At 57.7% G+C, this 25,802-nt stretch overlaps 1 protein-coding gene across 3 annotated transcripts in view; it reads right to left on the reverse strand.

Annotated features, from left to right (window-relative positions):
* The window catches only part of STARD8 (StAR related lipid transfer domain containing 8), a 42,508-nt gene that overhangs the window by 11,462 nt on the left and 5,244 nt on the right, over positions 1-25,802 (reverse strand). Inside the window, exon 1 of one of the 3 annotated variants that reach the window (XM_032123971.1) lies at positions 18,720-18,924. The exons of 1 other annotated variant lie outside the window; for it this stretch is intronic. Coding sequence is in view for 1 of the 2 variants with exons in the window: in XM_032123970.1 (XP_031979861.1) it covers positions 6,705-6,777 (73 nt within the window). In the remaining variant the exon portion in view is untranslated. Of the gene's footprint in view, positions 1-6,704; positions 7,063-18,719; positions 18,925-25,802 lie in introns of those variants that run through there. One more of the 3 variants, XM_032123970.1, reaches the window with a different exon arrangement.

Raw genomic sequence — 25,802 nt, forward strand, 5'->3', positions numbered from 1 at the left:
GCCGCCCCGTCAGGCCGGGAGCAGCCAGGGCAGGGCTGCAGCAGGATGCTCTGCGCGGGACTGGGCTCAGCCACCGCTCATCCTGGTGGAAACGCGGAGTCAGAGCACGACATTTCCTTCCCTCTGCCGCCTCCCCCACGCAGGGGCTGGCTGGGGGCCAGGGCCCCGAGCCTCTGCCTCTCCTCAGCTCTTTGGGAGCCAGGTTCCCGCTGTGGCAAGTCCTGCATCCCCCCAGAGCCCCTCAAACAGGGAGAAGGCCCCTAGAGCAGGGGGGGCTTTGACAGCCCAAGCTGACCCCTTCTCACGTAGAAGTGCTGTCACAGAAAAGGTTTCCAAGTGTCCTGTCCCAGAGGGAGTCAGCAGCCAGCTTCCTCCTCTTCCTGCCCTTCCCATGGACATGCTTTCCCAGGGAAGTGCAGGAAAGGCCGGGCAGGCAAACACTCCTGCCGTGGGGCATGGCTGGACGCTGGGCACAGGGTCACCCATGCCAGCCGTGTTCCCAGCCCTCCCTGTCACCTCGCAGGAACCTCACAGGCAGGGCAGGGGGATGGGACCTGAGGCCAGCACACATCCCTGGCTGCAGCCTCCACTGGGAATCCAGCCTGACCCCAGGGATTGCTGCCCAGAGACCCTTCACCTCCCACCCAGCTCAGCCCGAGCCCCAGGCAGCAGCAACAGAGATGGGTTTCCAACATCTCCAGGATTCTCTGATGTCTAATACAGACTCACCAAACACTACACCCACCCTCAGCAGGGCACAAAGAGGATCTCCTTGCCTCCACTGGTCAGAAGATAACTTCCAGGAGCATATAGCAACTCAGTATCTTTGAGATCTGCAGTTTAAATGGTGCAGAAATCATCCCATTCAGCTGCATAGCGGGAGGTGCAGGTACAGGGGACTGGCAGAGTCCATGCATCCCTGAGAAACAAGGGGATAAATCCCACCAGCTTCCTGACTGCAGGCAGGGAAGGCAGACCAGCAGCCCCATTATGTTTCATATTCCAGAGGAAGCTCTCCGTGGGAGATGAGTCCTCAGCAAACACCTGGACATCCCCTCAGGGGAAACCAGCACCAACACCCTCAGTGGAAAAAGCTCCCAATGGTGCACAACCCACCAGAGGACCCCCCCCCAGCAAAGCCTCTGCCCTTGTCTAGCAGCTGTTGAGGCTGGATGGTATTTCCCAAGGAAAGGCATCCACAGCTGCTCTCCCATCCCCTGCACCCAGCAAGGGGCAGGGACTGTAACCCAAGTGCCACCATGGTCCATCAGACACGCCCCAAGCCTGGGCGCCCCCAGCCAGGGAACCCTGACCCCCCAACGCCCCCAGCACGGGGTGGAAATCAAAAACGAAGGAAGAGAAGAGGCTCCCATTGTGCCAGAAAAAAAGGATGAAAACTAACACTGAAGGGGAAAAAAAGGACAAAATTCCCCAATCCCCTTCCTGCAGTCACTGCGCTGTGGCATCTCCCTGGTGCAGCCCACTGGCAGCTCCAGCAGGAATGGCTCGTGGCTGTGGGGTGTCTGGAGCCTGACAGCTCTCTCTCCAGTGATTTTGGGGCTCCATCCACCCCACCCTGGCCTGGAACAGGCATGGACAAGGAAAAGCCTGGGACATTCCATAAAAGCTCTAAAATTAGCAACCTGGAACACCAGAGGCCAGCAGAATTCCAGGCAGGAAAGTCACTTCCCAGAACCCCAGCTCTGCACTTTCACTTCAACAATCAAAACTAAGAAGGAGAAGTCCCAGGCCAGGCTCCCAGCTTCCCACAGCAAGGTTCCAAATCCCCATAAAACATCCCACACAGCCAATTAGTGTGCGAGGAGAAAACCCCGCCACAAAATTGCTTGCACGTTACCTCATGGAAAGCTGGAAGCAGCTGCCTGGCACTGCAGGGGAAGCTTCAACCCCAGCACCAGGGGGAGAAAATTGCTTTTTTTTCTTTCATTTTGGCGTGATTTCTTTCCATCCTGCCTGAAAATAAAACTGCCTACAACAGGGACTTTACTTCCTGGCTGTAAGCAGAACTTCCTTGCTGGCTTTTTACAGGAACGACAGAAAGTCCCAACACCTCTCCTGAGCCAGGGGGTTGTGCCTTCACTGCTTGAGAACAGGAGCTGAGGCAGGTGTGCCATGGGAAAGGTGTATCCTACTGATGCCGAAGGTACCGGCCCCGGCATGGCCAGGGACAGAGGGATTGACTCTGCCTGAAGAAATCAGAGCTGCCTCCCTGAACGGGACATCACTCCCACAGCAGCCAAGGGCCAATCCCAGACCCTCCCAGTGGGCTTTGGAGGAAGCCTCCACGCTGCCCTCCTGGCACTGGGCACAGCTGGGACTCACTGCCCACCCAGCTGGGCTCTTGGGGCAGGAGGCACGTGGAGCCCCACACAGCCAGGGGCATCTCCCAGCCACGGGCACCTCCTGCTTCCAGCTCCCAGCTCCACTCAGCAAAGTGCAGAGGTTCTGGAGCTGCCAGCACAGACATGGACAGGGCACACGGATAGGAATGAGGAATGCTGTTGGATATTGTCCCAGACATGGTGTGTTTCCATAATTAACCTTCACACAGTAAACAGGTCTCATAAGCTTTGGGAACTGCTCCTTGCTATGTCAGCTACAGGAATTGCTCAAATGCCTCCTTCACCTCCAGCCCTGAAATGTCTGAGGGCATCGCTCCCTGGGGATAGCACCTGGCAGGGGGATGGCACCTCTGCCACCCCACTCCTGTCCCAGACAGCTGCTGTGTGGTGCACAACACAAGGGACATCCAGGGGTAAATATGATCCTGGAGGTTGCATGGGAATTGCTGGGTGATGTCTGTTCTCCCAGACAGGAACCCCTCTGGCCCCCACGGGGCAGGGAGACTGTAGCTGTTGGATGTCTGGATCAGATCTGGATCATAATCCATGCCGGGTGGACACAGAGACCCCCAACAGCACTGTCATAGCCCCCCAGAGCACTCCCCCGCCTTATCTCTGCCCCGCTCATCCCTCAGCTGGGCTCCAGGGCTGTGTGTGACCGCCCTTATCAGCTGGATGTGGCAGCTCTTGTTTCCTCCCCTCAAACGAGCCCAACAGCAGCCTCAGGTCTGGTTTATTCTGTTCTAAAAGCTCAGCCAGCCCTCTGCACGCACAGTGTGCAGAGCTTTGTGCTGCACAATGCAGGAACGTGGCCACCAGGAAACCCAGGTGATGCTGCCCAGCCAAAAGCAGCTCCTGCCCTCGCAGGCTGGCACCTGGGAGAGGAGCTGGGCCCAGTCTGCACAGGGAACACCTCTGCTTCTACAAGCATCCCTCAGAACAACTTAAATTCAGGTTTGCAGCCGGTGCTGTCTTTAATAAAGATGAGAAGGAAGCAGACAGGTTAGCCACAAACAAATGAGGCTTAGGATCCTCATTGGCATCATGGAATGGTTTAAGCTGGGAAAGCCATCTCAGATCGAGTCCAGCACTGCCAAGGCCACCACTAACCCAAGTTCTTTCTTCACACCAACACATCTTCACAGACCCCACAGGGCAGGGTTGAACAGGGGACAGCCACACTCAGGGGCATGGGATGCACCAGGACGGAAGGATCCAGAGGGTCTGGGACATGCTGTCCGATGGACATTGGCAGCAGGACACAGTGGGGTGGCAGAGCCCAAGTCAGCATCCCCTGGCACTACTGTGATGGCTACAGGAGTGTCCTACAGCATATTTATTACAGGTTCCTGCTCCCCCAGGCAGCCCCTCAGAGTCCTGGAGCCCCTTTGGCCTATAGGACACCTCCTCCCAGCAGCTCCAGAGCACATGGGAGCAGGAGCACTGCAGCAGCTCAGGGGTTACACATCCCACTGCTCGGGCTGCAGCTGCAGAGCAGATGTCTGGGGGGAACAAGGGATGGAAAGAGAGAGGAACAGAAACAAAGGGCCAGGAAGGTGAGGACCCTGATCCATCCTTGACTCCCCCACCTGCATTTCTGCAGCTGCTCTGACCCTGGAGGAGCAACAGAGAGGGCAGGACCGTCCCACTGTGCCAGGAGCACACAGCAGCAGACCCCCATGCCTGAGCGGAAGTCCAGCAGGAACCTGGGGTTCCAACTCTGAAAAGGCAACGGTAAAGCAAGCTCAGAGCAGAGAGAGTCTCTGGCTCCAGCCCACCCTGTGCACAACCCCAAGAAGATCTGTCAGTGCCAGCACAGCTACCTCTGTCAGATCTAGGTTTGGGGTGAAGTTCCTGCCTTCTCTTTGGTGTTTGCTGAACCCAGAAAGAGAAATCCAGAAGAGAATCCCAGAATAGTTTGGGTTGGAAGGGACCTTAGAGATCATCTCATTCTGGCCCTCTGCCAGACACCTTCCACTAGCCCAGGTTGCTCCAAGCCCCGTCCAACCTGGCCTTGGACACTTCCAGGCATGAGACATCCACAAGGAGCAAGATGAAAACAGCTACTCGGATACTGAAGAAAGTTAATCCATCTTGCCCATCCTGCAGCCCACCCTTTCTAAAAATTGCACTGTTTTCCTGCTGACCATCCCATGGATCTCACACGCACTTTGTTTGGACAAGTGGACGCCGTCGCTCCAAGGGCAGGCAGCGGTGCCAGAGCTTCAGCAGCACCAGGCACAGCATCCATCATCCACCACAGGTGCCAGCCAGGCTGCACCTCCCCATGAAGAGTGATCACATTTCACGTTTCTTTACACGGACAACAGCAAAAGTCCAGTTTTCACCACCTGGAAGAGCATTAAAGCCAGCATGGACTGAGGTCAGCGTCCGGAGTACTGCACGCTGGTGCTGCTCGCGGCACAGCACTCTCGCCCCAGGCTGCACGAGACCCAACACCAGCCACTACTAAAGGCCAAGGAAGGCCAAGTCAAAGGGAAACACCAACAGCTCTGCTAAAAAAACAGAACCAGCAGCAGCTCTGGCTCTGCAGGGAGCTCTCAGCTCCAATCACCCGTTGGAGCATTTGCATCTCCCATGGATGTGACCTGCTGCAGCTGCTCTCCTGCTTCCCACGCCGAGGAATGACCCCCAGCTCCCACTGCTAAATCCAGGCTCTAAAAAACAGTCCCTTAATACACGAGGGAATTCCCTCCTACTTTTTTGCATTTATTTAGCATAAACACGTGTGCTACCAGAGGAACCCCTGGAGCAGAATTCCCTTGTGGTCTTGCTGCAGCTTTTTCCATGTTGTACAGAATCACAAACCCACCCCATTCCTGGCTGAAGAATGCTCAGGCTCCAGCAGCTTTGGTGGGAGACCTACACGCCCCCACGGAGAGGGAGCCCAAACCATGGCTGTCACACCCAGCCGGTGGCCACTGCCACAGCCCTGGCATGGGCACAAGCCCTCACAGGAGGGAACAGGCACTGAACTCGCAGCAGAGGCACAAAGGGTTACTTTAGGGCTCTCTTCTTCCCTTCTTAAAGGCTGCAATACAAAAATAACCCCAAATCAAGGATTTCCCAGCTCTGCACAAAATCCTGCCTCCTTCCCCACCAGCCTCAGCTTTGGTTTATCGATCGGTCCCTGCCGCCCAGGGGAAGTACAGGTGCCTGCATGTGCTCCTTGCTAAACTCCCGAAATCCCATCCCACATCAGAAAGATCTGCCAAATTCAGGAGTTTAAACCCAAGGAGTCCTGGATGTGCAGCCGAGCACAAGGCCCCCCCTCAGCCCGTGGGAGGTGCAGGCACAGAACCCCCGTCCGTGCAGGGACCCCTCCGGGCACAGCCACAGATGGAGGCATAACCCAGACTCCGAGTTTCAAAACGCAGCCAAGGGACATTTCTCGGGGGGACGCAGGTCTGTGTGCACCGCGGCAGGGCTGTCACCAGCTCACAGGTCTCTCCCATCGGGACCCCCTTCTGCAGCACCCCACACCCACCGGCCCCACTCGGGCATCGCTCACCGCAGCTCCGGGGGCATTTCCACCCCCACCCCACAGCTCCAAATCCCACTCCCTTCTCTTTCCTCCTCTCCTCCTTCTGAAAACTGCCCTTGTATCAGTGAATTGCTGTCAGCAGGTGCTGCCACATCCCAGAGCACGGCTGGCACCAGCACCATCGCACCCGTGGCCATGCCGGCTGCCGCCCTCACTGCCTGGCAGGAGCGGGATTTTGGCTCGGGTTCAGGAAACAATCGGAGATCAGGAAGAGCTGGCACGCGGCGCTCCCCGCGCTCCCACCGGCCTGGCTGGCTCTGGCAGAAATAAACCCAAATATTGCCAGGGCTGCAGGTCTCTTCAGCGGGGAGCAGAGCGGGGAAGGAGAAGCCCCAGGCGCAGTGACTGAGGCCAGCCCGTGCTCTGCCACTGCCATCGCCCCTCTCATCCCTGCCCCGCTCAGCCGCATCCCCGGTGCCAGCGCCGTGTCCTGCCGGGGCACAGGGCTCCCTGCACACCCCGCTGCCGCCCCGCTCCGGGCACACGCTCCCGCAGGGCAGTAGCTGCAGAGCACTCCAGGGGAAAAAAGGTGAAGGAAATTCTGGTTTTCAAGAAAAGATTAAAAAACCCCCCAACAACTTAACAAGAACTCAAGCGACACCTCTGAACCCTGCACTCGCCCCCGTGTAAAAGCCCTGCTGCACAGGAAACGCTACTTACAAGAAATTTCTAACAAGAAAAAAGGTAATTTTACAGCTTTTCCCACCTCCCCCGAGAGCGTTTGCTGACTGGAGCATCCCAATCCAAACACAAAGCTGGGACACGAGCAGACTCACCATGGCAGGAGCTGTTAATCCCGGCTTTGTTCATTGGAAACCGTGGATTAAATGCAGAAAAAAGTATCAGCATGACCTCCAGCCTCCTTCATGCCGTCCTCGGCCACCCGGCACTGTCCACTGGCGGCAAGAGACCTTCCCACAGGCACTCCATGGCAGAGCTGCAATTTCCCCCCGCAGGGCTGTGCCGAGCCGAGCCGAGCCGACGTGTCCCGGGCAAACAGGACATCCCGGCCCCGCAGGGCTGAGCGCCGCGGCGGGGGTGGGAGCAGCGGGGAGGGCTCCATCCGGTACCGCTCCCAGCCCCGCGACAGCACGGGCAGCCGGGGCTGTCCTGCCCAGCGCGGGACCCCGGCCCAGCCAGGAGAGCTGCGGCTTCCCATTCCACCGCAGAAATGAGGGCTGACAGCCAAGTGTCCCGCAGGGCGGCACCGTGTCGGCTCCAGGGAGCGGGGCCGGTGGGGAGTTTGACACTGTCCGGCAGTACACCGGGAGGGAGGAGAGGGATGGACACCCCAAAACCCCCTCTCATCATCAGACGCCAACCACTCAAACCACTGGCTGTGAGCCCCAGCTGAGGCTCCTCTCGGGCCGCTGTTGGCAAACAGCAGGAGCTGTTGCCAGTGTGCGAGGGATGGGAAAACTGACAGCCAAGGCTGAGCCATCATAAATTTCCCAGTCCCTCAAGATACCAAAAACGAATAAAAGCTCAAAGAGATGGTTCAGGGACAAGAACAGGAGGAGTGCCTGCAATCTGAGATATCCAGACTAAATCACCCAATTCCCTACAAATTTCTGGTTTGTGCTGAGCCCAGTGTGCTCCACCTGCCCTGGGAATGCTTCTTCCCCAAGCAGCAGGACTCGGCTCACATCTCAGCCCAAAGCAGAGGGGTCAGCACAGTCTAAGCAAGAAGCTGTGGTTGACACAGGATTAGTGTCCACAGTGAAAACCACATTCCCTGTGCCTGCCCTTCCCAAGCCGGTGCTTTGGCACAAATCATTCCCAGAATGAGCTGTGAGATCCCTGCAGCTGAGCATTGTCTCACCTTGCTTCTGATTCCCAGTCTCTCATCCCTATCCAGGGATACGACATTGGAAAACATCCTGCCTGCCCTCAGCTCACACCTCGCAGGTCAGATCCTGCAGACCCAGGCCCCAGGGGGGACCCAAGCCCGTCAGACCTTGCTGTCCTGACAAGGCTGTGGCAGCAATGGAAGTTCAGGCCCACTATCACCCCAAAAACATGGGGGGCAGTGAAACCTGCAGACGGGGGGAAACACAGAAGGGACATCAGGCTTAGGGAGGTCACTGAGTCAAACAGGAGCACATGGTCCACCTCGTTCTTTTTTGCCCTTTCTCCCAACTGGAAGGAGACATTGTTGGGGCTGGAGTTGAAACTCAAGGCTGCCCGTGCTTTACGGAGCTAACAGGAGATGCCAGGACAGCAGGATATCGACATTTTGAAGAAGTCTTAAAGGACGTCATAGTTTTTCAGAGACAAAGGAATATTTTAAAAAAATACAGGAGTCTCCTTGCCAGGAATGTGGGGAATGTCAGGGAATATTATAAAACAGGATGCAAATCTGGCCTCAAGCAATATTAGATGCTCTTGCTCTGGCCTGACAGTCAAGATGCTGAATCCCAATGGAAGACCAATCATGGGAATGGCAGCCAGCTTACATGGTCCCATCTGTCTGCCTCCCACTGGAGAATCCAGCACAGCCAGGTCTGCCTGTGTCCTTTCCCACAGCCAAACCCACCCTGCACCCGGGCAGAGACCAAAATGGGGCCCTTTACATAAAAAACAGCATTTCTGAGGAGCCAAGGCAAGCACAGCCTTGAGGGACACAGCTGACAGCCATGGATCGGGAAGGATCCAAGAATGCATGAAGGGATCTGGGCTGCTCCGTGGCCAAAAGACAGTCCCAAATCCAAGACCTTTGCTGTAAGACAGGTGAAACACTTCCCAGAGATGGTTCAAACAACTCTTCCTCAGTCTGGTTAATTAAGCAAGCAATTCCCGGCCTTCCAAGGGATTTACAGGCACAGGAGCTCACAACCCTGGCACCGCTATTCCGGCTCATGGGAAGTTATGACGCCGAACACACCGGAGCCGGAGCGGTGGCTGCCAACAGCAGGGTCAGGAGCAGAGGAACAGCTCCCGGGGTCAGGCCAAGGAGAAGCCCAGGGGTCAGCAGGCAGCAGGAAGCCCCAGCTCCACACACCAACCGCTTGCAGTAGGAAACAGAGGCCAGTTACTGGCAGAGCAGCGCCTTTGGCAGGAACGGGCATGTTTGTTCCAGCTTCCCTTCCATGAGAAAGCCCCTCTGTAAGGAAAGGATTTGTCACAGCAAGACCTGCTTGGGGTTTTCTCATCTGGCCCCAGCTGCACAACAGCCTCGCTGGTGCTCACAGCCAGACATGGTGAGGATGGGGCTGCTCATGGGTGGCAGATCCCCTCCTGATGGTGGGCTGATGCCAGGGCTGGCAAAGGCTCCAGCCGGTGCTCAGTGCTTCCCAGGGGCGATACCAAGAACACTTTGCCCTAAAGAGAGTCATTCTGCAATACCCACTGCGATCACACAGGGAGGAACCTCCCAGCCAAACCCCCACCACAGTAGCTGTGCACAGAAGGGGAGCCATCCCCAGCAGTCAGCCATCCCCAGCCATCCCTCAGCCAGTCAGTTCAGAAGAACACTCTAAAATGCTCATCTTTTCCCAAGTAAACACTCCTTTCCAGTCCCAGCAGTGTGCAGCAGTTGCCCCACTGGTGTTTCTGAGGAAGCTTTTGCCTCAGCAAAGCTCTCCCTCAGTGCTGCTGGCTGACATGTTTGTGGTCAATCAATCAGCTCACACCCTTCTACAACTTCGCCCATCTATTTTTATGACCACTAATTTTTGACTCACATGCGAGTTTTCAGAAGGGACCCAAAGCCCCAGCGCACCTCAGCAACCTCAGCATCGCTGGGGATGAGCAGCATGTGCCCCCAGCCCCCACGGCCACCCCAGCCCCATCCAAGACAGCCCGACCTTGATTTTCCCAAAAGCCCCAGTCCCAGTGCCTGGACACACGGCTGCTCGCCCAACACCGCCTCACTGAGCCACAGCCATGCACACACGGCTGGCCATGCTCCACTGCCCTGACTGGCACGTGACAGGTGACACTGACCCGTGACCGCCACACACAAGGACTCGCTGCTCTTCCAGCCGGCTGCTCACCGAGTGTTTCATTCCCACCTGCCCAGGGACTGTGGAGCGCCACAAGGCCCCTTCAGGCTGAGAGCGCCAAGCGGGGCTGCAGGAGCTGATCTTTGCTCTCTCTGGTCTCCAGAGCATTCCCAGAAAGAGAGGTGGGATACGGCATCTTCTCCCACTTCCACTGCAAAACACCCCTGTGCCCATCCCCACCCAGGACCTCGGCAGAGCTGGAGATGAGCTGAAGGGGAGCAGTGCTGGAAAAACAGGGAAAGCACTGACAAAGCCACCAGTGCATCACTCCATGCCACAATGGGCTGAGGAGCCTGGCCAAGAAACACAAGTGCTCAATAATCCATGGAACCCAGTCTTACACAACATCCTCCATGCTGCCAGGAGCCCTTCACGGCTCAGTCCCTGCTCAAGGAGCAGCACGAACCACCTGAGAGCAGGTAAATCCCAGGTGAAGCAGCTGGCCAGGTGACTGGCTCTGCCAGCACAGCCAGAGAGCAGCTCAAGGACAGCCAAGATCTCTGTGGGCGCTGGCAGTAAGGAGAAACTGGGATCTCCGAGGATTTGGGTTCCATCCCGAGCCAGCACTGAGCACTCAGGGGGGACGTGGCCCTGCCAAGGCACACCCTTAACTCCAAACTTACATTCTTAACTCACGAAGTTTCCTTCTGTCCTTGGAGACCACCAATAAAATATCAGTGAACCTTATCAAACAGCAATCATTGAGACTCCTGACCTTGCTATCTCTGCCTTCTCCAACCACTGTGGCCAAAGAAACTGAGACACGAGACTCAGGCTTCTTCCTCAGGACCCTGCCTGAGGGACTCCAGCCCAACCCTCAAAGCAAAAATCGACACCCAAAGCAGGAAGGGAGCAGGGGCTGAGGTGGGGGTGGCCACGGCACAGCAAAGCGAGTTTGCTTTGCCAAGGAGGGCAGGAAGGAAAAGCGTCAAACCATCGAGCTCAGCCAAGGGCCTGGCACCACTTCCGGCCACAGTTCTGCAGAACCTCATTAATGAGCCAACAGCTGCAGCTCCCCGGCCTCTAACAGTGCTCACAGAAACAAAAAATTTACTACAAAACAATCCCTGCTGCTCAAGCAGGTGGGAAGGCCATGGAGAGCAGGAGAAGAAAGGCACCCTCACAGTGCGGCTGCAGAGGGACGGCCGTGCCCAAGCTCCAGGGACAGTGTGACCCCCACCACGGCTTCCTCAGTCGGAGGAAGAGATTTGGACACACCCAGCTCCTCTCAAAGCAGGCTCTGCTGGTGGGGAAGAGTGATCCACCCAAATCTCGCCAGGTCCCAGCCTGCTCCTGCTGCACCTCCCTCCCTGTGCCCAGGATCCTGCAGCCATCCAGAGCCAGCTGGAGCCGCAGCCGCCAGACACTCACCAAGGCCAGGCAGGAGCAGGGGAACATGAGGCACGAAGCTGCAGCTCACCAACAAACTCTGACTGTTAACACTTCTTCAATCCCACACCATATTCCTGCCACCACCACAGGGATCACAGAATCAGAGAAACCTTGGAACTACAGGATGGTTTAGGTTGGAAGGGACCTTTCAGCTCATCCAGTTCCACCCCGTGCCATATGCAGGGACACCTCCCACCAGACTGGGTTACTCCAAGCCTCATCCAATCTGGCCTTGAACACTTCCAGGGATGGGGCAGCCACAGCTTCCCTGGGCAACTTGTGCCAGGGCCTCACCACCCTCACAGGAAAAAAGTTATTCACAGTGCCTCAGCAGCACCTGAGGGTCACCTCTGAACCCTCTCTTTGCATTTAAACACTAAAAAACCCCAAAAATTTTAAATTAAAAATGTGTGCTGCTTCTTTTGTGCTGGGAACTGTCCTCACCACATCAACCAGCACCACCTCATTTTATTTACCCCCTCCTCCCTGCTTCCTGCCATGCAGACACCATCTATCAGACCAGCACTACCTCTGTGCCTGGCCCAGCACAGTTTGCAGGTGATGTTTGCAGCCAGCCGAGCCAGCACCCTGCCAGCTCGCTGCCTTTGATCTGAGGCAGCCCCAGGAAGCCCCCCAGGTGCTTTCAGAGGCTGCCTACAGAGCACCAGTGCTCCCAGTCCAGCCATTCCATGTCTGGGACCACCGCTCCTCCAGCTGCCGGAGCGGAGCGACACCCCAGCACTGCCGGGGCCAGGAGCCAAGGCAAAACAATGGGAACCATTTACAGGGCAGGAAGCTGCATCTGCTGGATGAAACGCTATCTTCAAACAAGACGTGTTTGGATAACTCCAGTTTCATAACTCGCCTCTTCCGATCTTAGGAAATCACGGCAATAAAAAGAAAACAAAATGGGGGAGAAGAAATTTGGCACGGGGAACATCGGGGAACAGCTCGAGCCCCGGCACTGCGTGGGGAAGCCCAGCCTGTGGCGTCGGGGTCTGGCTGCAGCCCCTGCCCCAGGATCAAGGTCTGATCAAATATCCTCAGGGAAAGAGTTAAATCTGCACTAGCGACCCCAGGGGCACAGTGAATGTTGATGATCTGGTGCATTACCACGCAGGCTTGTTTGTCTTTTCAATGGAAATCAAAGCCATCCTGGGGGAGGGAAGACAGCTACACCAAGCACAGGATATGGGGTCCAGCAGCTCTTATCTTCATCATCCTAAAGAGAAAGGAAGGGGTGGCCTGAAAGCACCCCGAACACCCCGTGGATGCCAGCTCAGCCTCACCACAAGCGGCAGCAGCGCTGCTGGGGCACACATGGGATGCCGCAGGACCCTGCTCCTCGCCCTGCTGTGACAGCCGGCCCGGCCCGCGCCTCCCGGCCCTGCCACCACCACAATTCGGGACAGAGAGACAAAAGCTGAGGTCACCCGGCTCGGCCGTGGACCCTCCCCAGCACCCACCTCCTCTCCCCACCCTCCTCAGGCCAAATATAACCTTGCTTACAGGAAATGCCTTAAAGAAAAGGCACCTCCCTGCGTCCCGAAGAATGCCCAGAAAATAAACTGTCTCTGGACATGAAGGAAATGGCTTTTTTTTCTTTAAATCACATTGCAAAGCAGCTTTAACCCCTTCAGTCCCTGCTGCAAATGCAGCCCCCATGTGCCTCTGGCCTCAGGGAATCTCAACGTGTCTGGACTCTGGATTAGTGACGCGAGAGGAGCCTCTTGCCAGAGGCCACCTGTGGCATCGCCAGATCCTGAAAAAAATGCCAAAAATCCAGAATCCAAACATAAAATTTCTGTCTGACAAGGAAAGCACAGGACCCTCTAAAGGGGCTCATAGCTGGGGACCCACTCTTGATTTCACAAAGGCGCTGGCTCCATTCCCAGAGCCATTGGGCAGAGCAGGAACTTGCACAGCTGTTGGCATTGCTGGAGGTCCTGCATTGCAGCCAGGGGGCCCAGGGGGCTGCACCTGTGCCCCCCTCCCCACCCAGACCCTTCCTTCAAGGGCCCTGAGTGGGGTGTGCCAGTTGCCCCCTCTCCGAGAGTCCCTCAGGGTGTGCTGGGATCTCTGGCAGATGGAACTGCAGCTCCCCAGCTTCCTGCAGAGGGCAGGGATGGGGCACCCCGGCGATGCAGCCCCCTGCACTCCCCCACAGCCCCAGCAGCTCCTGTGCCAGCCCAGCACTGCAGCTGCTCCAGCCCAGCAGGGACACACACGGAGGCTTAGGAAGCACAAACGCTGCCTTCACACCAACGTCCTGATACCAGGCACAAGAAAGCAAAAAGAGAAGAAATACAGGAAATCCAGGACGTGGAGAAGCAGCAGCCTCAAACAGTCAGTCAAGGACAGGCCAAAGCCAACAGTCCAGTGTGGAGAGGAGAGAACTCACTCTCCCCGGTCCCTCTGCCATGGGACAGGACAATAAATAAATAAGCTCAGTGCGAAGATCTGGCAGTGTTCCCATGCACTCACAGGTCACAGCCACAGAGAGGGTGATTCCATTCTCCCTCTACAGAGGAGGACACTGAGGCAGGAGCAAGGCCAAGGGCACAGCCAAAGCACTCCCTGTGTCACCAGCCCCCAGCATCTCCCTAAACGTCCCCTTAATAACGGGGTACTTGGGGCCTTCAGCCTCAGAGGCACGCCGTGGTTTGATCCAATTCAGCTGCTGCTGCAAAACGCCTCCGGTGCCTGCCGTGGTTTGGAATTTCTCGGCGCAGCAGCAGCGCTGGAAGAACTGTGTGGAGGTGTGAGGCCAGGCGTGGGAAAGGGAAGCGTGGGGTCAGCTGCCACTTGGCTGGGAAGCAAATGTCCATCCAGAGCAGCAGCCAGGGCTCAGGGTTCAGCAGGAGATCACCTGCCTGGAGAAGAGAGGCAATTTCTGCCTTGTCCCTCATTTTTCACTTTGTGTACGCCCATTATTTTTAGCTGGAGGAGAACCACTGCTTCCTACGTCCTTGCTGCTCCCAAGAAAGCAGCACCACAGCTGGAGAAATCACACAGCCACAGTCCGTGCAGGACTCCCAGCATGTCTGTGTCCAGGGGGTTCATGCCAGTGGCTCTTGCCATGCAACAGCCATCCTGGGATTTGCTCAGGAAGGTGTCCAGAGGCCATGGGGCAACCCTCCTCCTGGAAAAATAGAGCTGCAACACCAGCCCTGGCTGCCCAGATGTCCTGCTCTTGCCTAAAGACACTGATGAAACGAGGTCAAGTGGACTCTGTGTCACCACTGTGGGCACCGTCCCACAGCCTTGTGACACCTCTGTCCGCCCCTGCCCAGGGTCAGTTCCAGTTTCAGCAGGAGCAGCAGAGAGAACCGTCCTGCCAGCCAACCCTCTGAAACCCCACAGAGCAAACCCCCACCTGCAGCCTCAGAACCACCCCCGCCCCCAGCCTGGCCCCCTGCCCCAGCCCAGCCTTCAGCACTGGCAGCAAAGCCTCGTCCTCTTCACTCCTTTTCCTTTTTTCTTCCTTTTTCCTTTAAATGCCAGCTTTCTTGTCCTCTCCACCTGCAGGGCAGGAAATCCCCCAGCTCACCCAGGCTGGGGGACACAGGACCCCTCGGGTTCAGCACTAGGATGCCCTGGGAGAATCCACCAACTCCTGTTCCCACTTAAGCAATGGGACCAAGCCTTGGCTGCAGCACCCATGAAAATCCAGATGTTCTCACAGGACCACACCAGAAGCCAGGTGTCCCAGGACTTATCCTGACCACCCCACCAGCCTTGCCTGCCCTGTAGTCCCCCGGCCTGTGACACTGCACCTCTGCTGAAATTCCATGTGCCTCTGGTGCAACGGGATGAGGACTGGCTGAGCCCCTGGGGAAGGTCCCCATAACTGTTAAAGTTGTTCCCAGCACCGTTTACTCTGCCTGTAACTGGCACGCGGTGACAAGTGCCCTGTGCTGATAAGGGCTCTGCAAACAGCCGGGCCAGCGCCCACGGGGCACGGGGACCTGGCAATGATTAACCCAGCAGCCGCAGGGAACAGCAGCAGCCTGGGGACGCGGCCACCCATGGGTGTCACAGCATCCAGAAACGGGGGACACATGGGGACCCACTAGGAGCCACATCCCATGGGATCAGGGTCAGCACCTCGGGGGGAGCATCGGGCAGAGGGTGATGAGCATGGAATGGGGCAGAGTGAGGCCAGCACAGCTCCACACTGACAACGATCCCCATGCAGAACATGCAGGTAAGGCGCCCAATGAATCAGAAAGCAAACAGACAATGAAGATCCAGAAGCCATCACCTTCTGGCACCAGGAAACTATCCTCTTACTGGAAATGTAGGGACAGACCCGGTCTCTTTAAATCCCCACGCCCAGCCCCGCAGCCTGGAAAGGTTCACGTGTTCCCGAGGTGCCTCTCCAAACAGCAGGAACCAAAGGGCCGCTGCAGCTCAATCATTAACCGTGCGGAGACCCCCGGCCTCGCTGGAATGTGCCGCCGCTGCCGGTCCCCTCCGGAGCTCTGCTCAAAGGTTCACAGGCGCTCCTCTGCCCTGGCCACCAGCCCCTGGAGGCTCCGGCCACTTGCCAGCACAGCTTTCCTCCAGTGCTAAATCCCACCAAACACCTCTGTCACACATCCCAGCAGGCCTGGAACAGCATGTGCAAGAAGGGGAGTTGAGAAACAAGAAACCCCAACTTCCAAGGAGACATTCCCATGCTCAGTTCACCCGGGACGTAGTTTGGGGAGCTGTTACTCCCCGTGGCTCCTCTTGCCTTGGAGTACCCTTGCTGCTGCAGCAGGACCAGCATGGGCACGGCGTGGGATGGGAAGACTGGCAGGAGCAACAGCATCCCAGCTTTTACAGCCCTCACACCACTTCTAAAGCTTTTTACATGCACAAAACCAGCTCAGCTTTCATCCCTGGGCTCTGGCAATCCTTGTCACCAAACCCAATGGGCGGAGGGATGGAGCAACACCTCTGCTATGGGGCTGGGGGGAGGGAAGGAGACCCCCATGTTAGGGGATGCTCTGCTGGGCCAAGGAGATGAGCCCTGGCACAGAGCAGGAGTCCCACCACACATAGGACCCGCCAGCTCCCCATGCTTCAGGGCCAAAGCGACCTCTCCAAAGCATTCCCTTCCCCGCAGCCCTGCTGCCAGCGTGCTGGCTGAATTTGGGGATTAAACTCCCATGGACACCAAATGCAAAAGCCCTTCCAAAGCCACACCGAGGGCAAAGGCGAATCCCAAACCCCTGCAACAGGCAAACTGTCTCAGGCTTTTCATGGGGTGATCACTTGAAGGAAGGAGACTTGGTTCTTCTCTCCACTGGCAGTGATTTACCCTCGGCACCACCCGCTCCCCTCAGTGCCAGCCAACTTCCCAGCTTGATCCTTCTGCCCAAAGTCACACAGCAACGTCAGCATGCCCTCAGGGAAAGGGCGACCTTTCGTTCCTCCACTCACTTCAATTGACTTTGAGAACCTTCAAATCTTTTTGAAATTAGTACAAAACTGAAGGGAAGTACTGACGTGCCCTTGGGCACAACCACATTTTGTTCTCTTACAAAACTGAAGCTCTGGCAGCCTGTCCTGTGAACACACACTGGGGTTTGGGCATTGGAGGCAATGCAGACAAGGAATGCTCAACGGAAGCACGGCTGGATTTATGCAGTCAGTCTTTTATCAGAAAAGGATTTCTGGGAGGAAGTACGAGCACATGGCATGAGCGTGACCTGCTCCTCAGAAGCAGCTTTGATACCTGCTCTGTGCTGGGACTTCATATTTTGCCACACACAGAAAATACTGACAAGCTTTCAGGATTAAGGGTGGGAGCTGATTTTTCCCATGCAAGAATCGAGGGGTCTGATGGGATCCGAGCTGATCCGTGTCCCCTGCTCCTGGTGGCACACACGTGCCGAGAGTGGCAAGGGGCGGCTGCACAGCCACCTCCCAAGCTGGGCTCTGGTGAGAATACAAACAGAAAAAGGCACAGCCATTGATAAGAGCTCACGTATGCAAGTGGAAAAGAGTGTGGATTTCTGCCAAAAACTCACGATATGTACTCCAACACCCAGGGACTGTACAAAGGTCTTTAAGTAGAAGAGGCTCTGCTGCCCTCAGCACACGGAGCGTTTCAGAACACAAACCGCAATTTAAACGCACAAAGAGCTGGTGTTTGAGCTCGGCACGATCAAACAGCCCCTGAGGAAGGAGCCTCTCACCTTGCCAGCACCCTTCTCCAGAGCAGTGCTGGTTCACAATGTGACAAATGACACATGCACAGCAAACCCATCCGTCCCTACCAACAACAAAGGGCTCCAAAGGAGCCAATCCACTGGAAACGCGTCTATGGCACTGAAAGGCAGGACACAGAGCCCAGCCTCCCCCACTGCAGTGAGAGGGCCTGATCTGGAGTCTCCTGACAACAGTGCGGTTTCTCCAAGAACTCACTGACTCTGAATCAGATGGCAAATCTGTGTTTTCCCCGCCACCAGGTTAGCTGTCACTAATCCCAGGTAAGAGGAGGTGAGGAGGTGCCCTGGGAAAGCCCAGGTGGCCCAAAGCCCACATCCCATCACAGCCCTCCTGAATCCTGCTGGCAGCACGCAGGTCAGTGGGGCCAAGCCAGGAGCTGAACATGCCAAACCTGAACCCGGCCACTCCAATGGCAGCAGCGGATTCTCGCCCCACACACTGCCATGACTCAGCCTAGGAATGACAGAGGGGGGATCCAGTTACTGCACGAGGCTGTCAGGAGCTGTGTACCAGCTCCAAGCTTCTCCTCCTCCCCGGCTGCAGCAACAGCCACCTCACACAGGCACCGTGTCCATCCTGACACGGACACCGGTACCAGAGCACACACATCCCACCTGGTGGCATTCTGGTGCTGCTGGAGCCAGCGGGGCTGAGCAGCGTTCTCTGGAGCCACAGGTGAATCACAGAATCATTGAGGTTAGAAAAGCCCGCTGAGACCACCGAGCCCAACTGTTCCCCCAGCATTGCCAAGGCCACCACTAACCCACATCCCCAAGTGCCACATCTACACAGCTGTTAAATCCCTCCAGGGACAGTGACTCCAGCACTACCTTGGGCACCCTGTGCCAGGGCAGGACAGTCCTTTCAGGAAAGAAATTGTTCCTAATATCCAATTAACGCCGCCCCCCCCCCCCCCCCCCCCCCCCCCGACAAAACTTGAGGCCACTGTATCTCTCCATCACCTCCTGTCTATTTACTCCATTACACACAGAGCTGAAAGTGATTTCAGGAAGGGGTTCTGCCATGCATGTGCAGCATTCAGAGCACGGCGCAGCCCAGCCTGAGCCAAGGAGCAAAGCCACGAGGTTTAGCAGATAGCTGGATGCTCTCTCCCGGAACCCACCTCCTCCTGTCCCCTCACTCCCCGCACCTAACCGCAGGCTCCCGATTTACCTTCAGGCTATGCCCCGTCCAGCCGCGCTCTCGGGGGACCTGTCGAGGGAGGGGGAGGAGAGGGGTCTGGAGGAGGACGGAGGGTGCAGAGGGGGACCCCGGGTGCCCGGGCCGCCGCGGGCAGCGGGCGGGCTCGGGCAGTGCCAGCCGACGCTCCGGCTGTTGTCGGTGTGAGCGCGGCCGCGGCAGGTGCGGGGCTCTGCGGCGGGGGCCGCCCGGGATCCGCCCCCAGCCCCAGGATCCTCCTCCCTATCCCCGGCACCGCCCGCCCCGGGATCCGCGATCCGCCCTCCGCCCCGGGACCGCCCCGCGCCGCAGTCCCCGGGCCTGCGCTGGAGGTGCGGGGGCTCCCCGGTACCGCATCGGCCGCTGCCGGGGAAGCGGCTGCCGCGACAGAGGAGGGATATGGAGATGCTCCGAGGGCTGGAACACCTCTGCCATGGAGACGGGCTGGGAGAGCTGGGGGTGTTCACCTGGAGAGGAGAAGGCTCCAGGGAGACCTCAGAGCCCCTTCCAGTGCCTAAAGGGGCTCCAGGAGAGCTGTAGAGGGACTTGGGACAAGGGATGGAGGGACAGGACAAGGGGGAATTGCTTCTCACTTGAAAAGAGAAGGGTTAGGTGGGATACTGGGGTGAAATTCTTCCCTGTGAGGGTGGCGATGCTCTGGCACAGGGTGCCCGGTGAAGCTGTGGCTACCCCCTCCCTGGAAGCGTCCAAGGCCAGGTTGGATGGGGCTTGGAGCAACCTGGGATAGGGGAAGGTGTCCCTTCATGGCAGAGGTTGGAGTGAGATGAACTTTAAAGTCCCTTCCCATCCAAACCATTCTGTGATTCTGTGCCACATGTCAAACCCAGCAGAACCCCAAACTCCATTCACATCCTGCACTGCCCCAGGCCCCGGTGCCCCTCCAGCTCAGTCACCCCCCTCCCTCCACTCCCAGACCGGCAGCAGCAACTGCAGGGCCTGGCCTGGCCCGTGGGCTGGGGCAGCGACTGCAGGATGGGGACACCAACAACTGCCACCTCCCTGCAGGGCTGAGCACCCACGGGGATCCCTCAGGCTGTTCCCCCCACAAAGAGGCACCCCAGGACAATTTCTGGACAGACACCTGGCTGTCTCCAGCTCTCCCTGTCTGTCAGACCCAGCGGATGGACAGCTGGGGTGGAAGCCACAGCAAGGTATTGAGAGGAGCAGTAGGCCTGCTCTCAGGGACTCATGTCCCCAGAAATCCCCTTGCACTGCTCTGTACTTGGTATTCCAACAGCACAGCATGAGGAGGACCTTCTTCATGGCATACACACCTCACAACCTGGCTCTGGACCACAGACTCCTGTCACACCAGAGGGGCACAGCCAGAGGTGATTTGCAAGAAGATGAGGGAGAAGAGGGGGGACGGTGTTCAGAATAGAGGGCTAAGAGGGAAAAACAGTGTTTAAAATGGACTTGAAGGAGGATTTTTTTTGTGAGCAATGATAGGTGAAAGGGCTGGAGGTCAGGAAGCACCAGCCCAAGCATGGAGGGAGAGGCAGAGGAGGCAGAGGGTGAGATGGAGGCAGGCAGCAATCTGGGGTGGGAAGACCAGAAAAGCAGGAGAGAGACCAGGTACATTGCAGGGATGCCAGAAACCAGCTTTCCTCTGGAAATCACTGCTTGGAGGGATGCCCAAGCTCCCAACATGGGAGAACCAAGTTAAAAAACAGGATTTTTTTCCCATTGTTTTCATAGTCTGAGAGGCACATCTCCTTCCTTCCTTCCCAAGCTCCTGACTCTCCTCCCACCAACTTCCCTCCTGCCTCTGCCCCTCCGCAGTCCCCCCTGCCCTGGCCCTCACCAGGGAGGGAAGGGACTCCAGCATAGGCTGCTCAATGCAGCCCTTGTTGGCTACAAAGTCCTCCCGCAGCTCTGTGCGTGAGAGCCCCTCACCAGCTGGAGCCCAGGGGTGGGCAGGGGGTGGCAGGGGGGTGACAGCAGGCAGCCGGCGGCCCCCCGGGGTCAGCCCCAGCGAAGGGAGCAGCTATTGATCTGGGGGGATCACTGCAAGGTCATTGAAGCGAGGAGTGAAGGGCTGCGAGCACCCGCGGGCAGAGGGGGGGTCAGGGGGAGCCGGGTGTCAGGACCCAGCCGAGCCTTGACCCCGACAAGTCCCAACGCCCCCAGAGTGCAGCTCCCCGGCTCGTGGGGAGGGGACAAAAAAGGGACAGAGGGCGAGCAAAGCCTCTGGAAACACGATGGGTGCAGAGCCTTGGCGTGCTGTCCGAGCCCCCGGCCAGCAGCCCAGGGCACAGCCGGGATGGTTGTTTCACCCGGGTGCTCCCAGCACGGTGACGGCCACTGGAAAAGCGCCGGGCTCAGAGATTTCAGGCATTTTTCCGCTCGTTCCTTGCGTGAAGCAGGAACAGGGAGGGCGTGGAGGCAGAGAGCAGGAAATGTAGCGGAGACGCTGAGCTGGAAGGAGGCGGCGGCGGGGGCAGCGCGGCGCGGCCGCTCCCACGCTGGGCCGGGGCTCCCCACGCGTGACCCCCCCGGCCCCGGGGGACACGGCGCCCTCTGCCGCCCCCGGCAGCAACACCCCGACAGATGAACCCTCCCGGAAGAGTCACAGCCAGGAAACGGCGTAAAAGGGGGACAAAAAGCTACTCCGAGTCCACGGGAAAAGCACCTTTGCTCCAGCTGAGAACGCTCCGCAGAAGGGGACCCACGCAGCCCCGGCAGACACATCCTGCACCACCGCGCCATGGCCATTCCACCGCTGCTCTTTTCCAACAACCAAAATAAACCGGGGAGAAAAAGGTTACCGTTTTCTTTCAGGTGTATAAATACAAACAGAGCCCAGAAAGGCACCCATGGGCGATGGGGTCTGGGGCACGTGTGTCACACCCAGCTGCCAAGGGCCTCCTGCTCCGCTAATGCATTATCCCTGGCTCCTATTCATCCACTGCTGGGGATGGAGAACAGGAGAAACTTGTGTTATTTTCACACGAAGGGTGTCACCCCCCGGCAGAGCTGGCCCAGCCTGTACTAGCACCCTTGCCCACCTTGGGATGCCCCATTTATCTCCCTGTCCAGCCACCCTAGTGCAGAACACTTGTTGGCTTTTCCCAATCCCCAGCCCTAAAAGCAGCACCCAGGTGCTGCCACTGCCCCACTGCAGCCCTTCCAATCACTGGGTACACAGCAAATCCCACAAGGAGCCCCAGGCCCACAGGTCATCCCCAACACCCCTGAAAATGGTGAATCTGCCGCACAGAGAGCCCAGAAACCACCTCTGCCCCATCCACCTGGAGCTTCCAGGATCACACGGATGTTTCAGTGCTGGCCTCAGCACTGAGCCTCACACCAGAGAGAAGTGAGCAAACCAGCTCCAGCCAAGAGGACGAGGATGGCTTCAATATCCTTCATGAGAGGAGAATCAGGGGGAAGAGGTCGCCTGGCACACCCAAAATGGCAGCTGGAGCCGTGTTGCCAGCTGCACGAATACAGCAGGCGGGATCTCACCAGCACTGAATTCCCTGGCTTCCAAAGGAGGAGGGCGAGAGGGAGGAAAAGAGAAGCTCAGAGACACACACACAACAGCATCATTCATGAGAGCTGGGTTTGTGCAACAAGGGTCCTGTGTCTGGCTCAGAGCTCCAGGCAATTAAAACAGCAGCCACAGATCTAGGAGAAACAGCAGGAATTTACCCGAGGAATCCTGATTATGTGGCCACTGCTACAGCAGAGCAGAAAGCCCCCAGCTCCTGGAAGGCAAAACGCTGGCAAGTGATGAGCAACCAGCTCCATTATCCAACTGTTCCTGCCTCACCCACTCGAGTCAGAGCCTCCTCTCGCCCATCGGGGGTGGGGGGATTATTACTGCTGGTCCTGCCTCCAGCCAGTCCCACCAAGGGGAGGGTGAGGACCTCAGTCCCCAGCCCAGACGTGGACCTGGCTGCAGCAGGCAGAGGCAGTGGCTTCAGGCCTGTGACTGGGGCCACGAGGGACTCGGTGCTGCAGGGCTGCTCATGGGGCACATGGCAAACCAAGCAGTCTGTGGTCCCAAAGATAAGGGCAGCACTTTGCAACTCTAAGAACGTGGGTTTCCATTCTGGTCCATCCTTGGAAGCATGGGGTTACCAGCACGTGTGAAAAGACACAGGATGCTGAGCAATCTCTTGAAAATCTTCCTGACAGGGCTGGCTCCTGGGAGCAACCACAGACCCTCCAGGAGTCCCCGGAGAGGATCTGTGTGCTCCCTGCTCTCGTGTGGATGATCCCAAAACAACCTCCTGTCTCCTGCAGGGACTCTGTCCCCTGATCCGTGGGGCCAACAGCCCCTGGCTACAACTTGCTCCATGTGCCAGCACTGAGCCGGGCAACGTCACTGGCATGGGGTCCGGCAGCAGGAGATCTTCAGAGAACTCCACTTCCCTCTCACCTACAACAAACTAAGCTTATCTTCTCATCCCTGAGGAATAACCCCTGTCCACGCAGCATGTTTTGGGCCATTCCTGAAGGGATCATTTATCAGCAGAAGGAATGAGTCTCCAACATGGGTCTTGGGGCAGGTATGAGGCAGAATTGTTCGCTAAGCATCACAGCCGACTGAGAAACCAGGCAGCAGCAGTTCCTCCTTCACACAACCCAAAATAAATGGCTTTCAAGATCATTACCCACACCCTGTTATCACAGGCATCTTTACAAGCCACATCAAACCAGGTTTAGCACTGGAGCTCCAAACGAACAAAAGCTCCTTAAGCATTTTCACAGCCTTGACAAGATGACTGATACAAGCATCATTAAAACACTATCAAATACAAAATAATGCTCTTTTTTGGATGAAAAGTGGAAGTTCTTTTCACCTGATGGTCCCTCGGGTGGGTGATCTGCTTTACCAGTCGGCTCAGGACAGTCCCCCCTTTGGCTTTGGGATCGGGATCACTCAGACAGGACAGACAGCCGGGCACGGCCAAGAACACCACCAAAATCGCTCCGATTTGGAAGGAGTGCAGAGCCTGAGCCCCTCAGCCGCGTTCCCTTGCCCGCGCTCTGCCCTTTGCATCCACCGCACTGACACGCACGGAGCCCACCCTGCGCCAGCCCTCTGTCCCTCGCCTCGCTGTGCAGCAAACGCGACGTCCCCGCTCTCGGCGCTGCCCCGCACCGGGCTGCTCGCAGCCCCCGCACCGGGCTCGCCCCCGCAGCCCCGGGCCCCGCACTCACCTGCCCGCCCGCGCCGTCCCGCCCCGCACGGAGCCGCGGCCGCGGCGCGGCGGAGCCTCAGCCCCAGGGAGCGCCCGGGGCCCCGGCGCGGAGCCGCGACCCCGGCCCGGCGACCCATCGCTGCGCTCCGGCGGGACGGGCGAGAGCGGCGGCTCCTCCCACGCCGGGATGCCGGCACGGGACCGGGGCCGCTCCCGCTCCCCTTCCGCCCGTTGCCCGCACCCCCCGCGGATCCTCCCCGGCCGCGCCTCCGACCGAGGAAGCCGCTCGCCCTGGGGCACGCTCCTTCCCGGCGGCTCCGCTCCCCCCGCCGGGTCCCGCAGCATCCCCGGGACGCGCTGCCTGGGACCCCGCTCAGCCCCTTCCCCCGGGGTCGGGCATCACCAGGGGCCCAGGTGAAGGTGATGCTGAGCCACGTGTTCCACCTGCATCCTCCCAAAACTGAGTCACCCCCGCTCCGGTGCTACCCCGCGCCTGGGCGCGCTCGCACCCGCCTCCGCTCCTGGGGGCGGGCGGGTGTTCAAAGCCCTGCGGACGCGCCGGGCACGACGCAGGGGCTCTTCATTAAGAGGAGAAGGAATTAACGTGATCAGACTGGCCTGCCAACACCTCACACTGCTTTTTCCCCATCTGACCTCTCAGGCTTTGAAAACAAACTCCTGTGAGCATCACACAGCCCCAGGAGGCTCCCACAGCCCCATGCCTGCTCCCTTTGCACCAGCTTCTGCCCAGAAGAACAGAAGGGCTATTTCAGGCACAGAAAACATTACCTTCCTGTGCATGTTAAGGCAATTTGCATGTCAGAGTTCTGACCAAAGAAAAAACATTGCCCAGCCAAACCTTTCTGCCAGTTTTAAGTGTATTTTCTCATCATTATTTCAGGGAAATGACCACACTCGGAACTTCTCTCTTGATCCTTTCAGTCTCATGCAAACCACCCGAGGATGCAGATAGAAATGTACTTTCCTGCCTGCAGTTACTTTCCAGTCAGTCTCAATTGCTCCTTGCTGCAATGGGAAAAACTTGGCGACACTCAGGGGACGAGGTGGCTAAAGGGGCCTTTTCCCAGCTCATTCCCTGCACTTCCCACGTGCTCTGCAGCTCACCAACACAGAAAAACCTTCTCTCTAACCCAGGCTCTTCCTTTCTGGCCTTCAAAGAAAATCCCCCAACCTGGGAGCAGATCCTGCTGTCCAGAGGGGGGAATCTGTATTTTGTTAGCTACAGGAAATGGGAAGACTTCCAGCCCTGGAATTAAAGCCCAGAAGGAAGGAGCTGAGCTGGGGGAGGGGGCTCTGTCATTGCAGCAGTCATCAGGGGGTCAGAGCTACACAAATTTTACAGGCAGAGGGGCACAAGGACGAGAACTGGTGATTCACCAGCCAAGCTTGAACCCGCGAGGGCAGGGAAGAGGAAGAGGAAAGAGCAGCACAGAATCCCCTCATCACATGTCCCACCAAAAGCACAAATAATCACATTCGGTTCAGCTTTTCTGCTTCCCACCTCTCCGACCCACACCCAACCCCATGACTGCCTTTTCCACCATGTAAGAGCAGCAGTTCCTCAACAAGTTCCAGAAGTGCCCAGAATGGGTCCCTGCTGCCACATCTGGCATCCCACTAACTCCGTGGGTCCCCTCTGATCTCCCTGGCTCTGATGCCAGAGCAGGGCCCCGGTGCCGAGGGCAGCAGCACTGGTCCCTGCACACCCACAGATCCCAGTACAGCCCCTACAAGCCCCTGGCCCCTCTCCCTTCCAACGTATTCAGACAATGACAAAACCAGATCCCAGTCTCTGTTTCTCCCCAAAACCCAGGGAGCCACACGCATGGGCTCAGGTCAGGTGAGGAGCGGGGTCCTCATGCTCAGGCCACAAATCCACCAA

Source organism: Corvus moneduloides, chromosome 14 (genome assembly GCF_009650955.1).
Source record: "Corvus moneduloides isolate bCorMon1 chromosome 14, bCorMon1.pri, whole genome shotgun sequence".
Classification (NCBI taxonomy): Eukaryota; Metazoa; Chordata; class Aves; order Passeriformes; family Corvidae; genus Corvus; species Corvus moneduloides.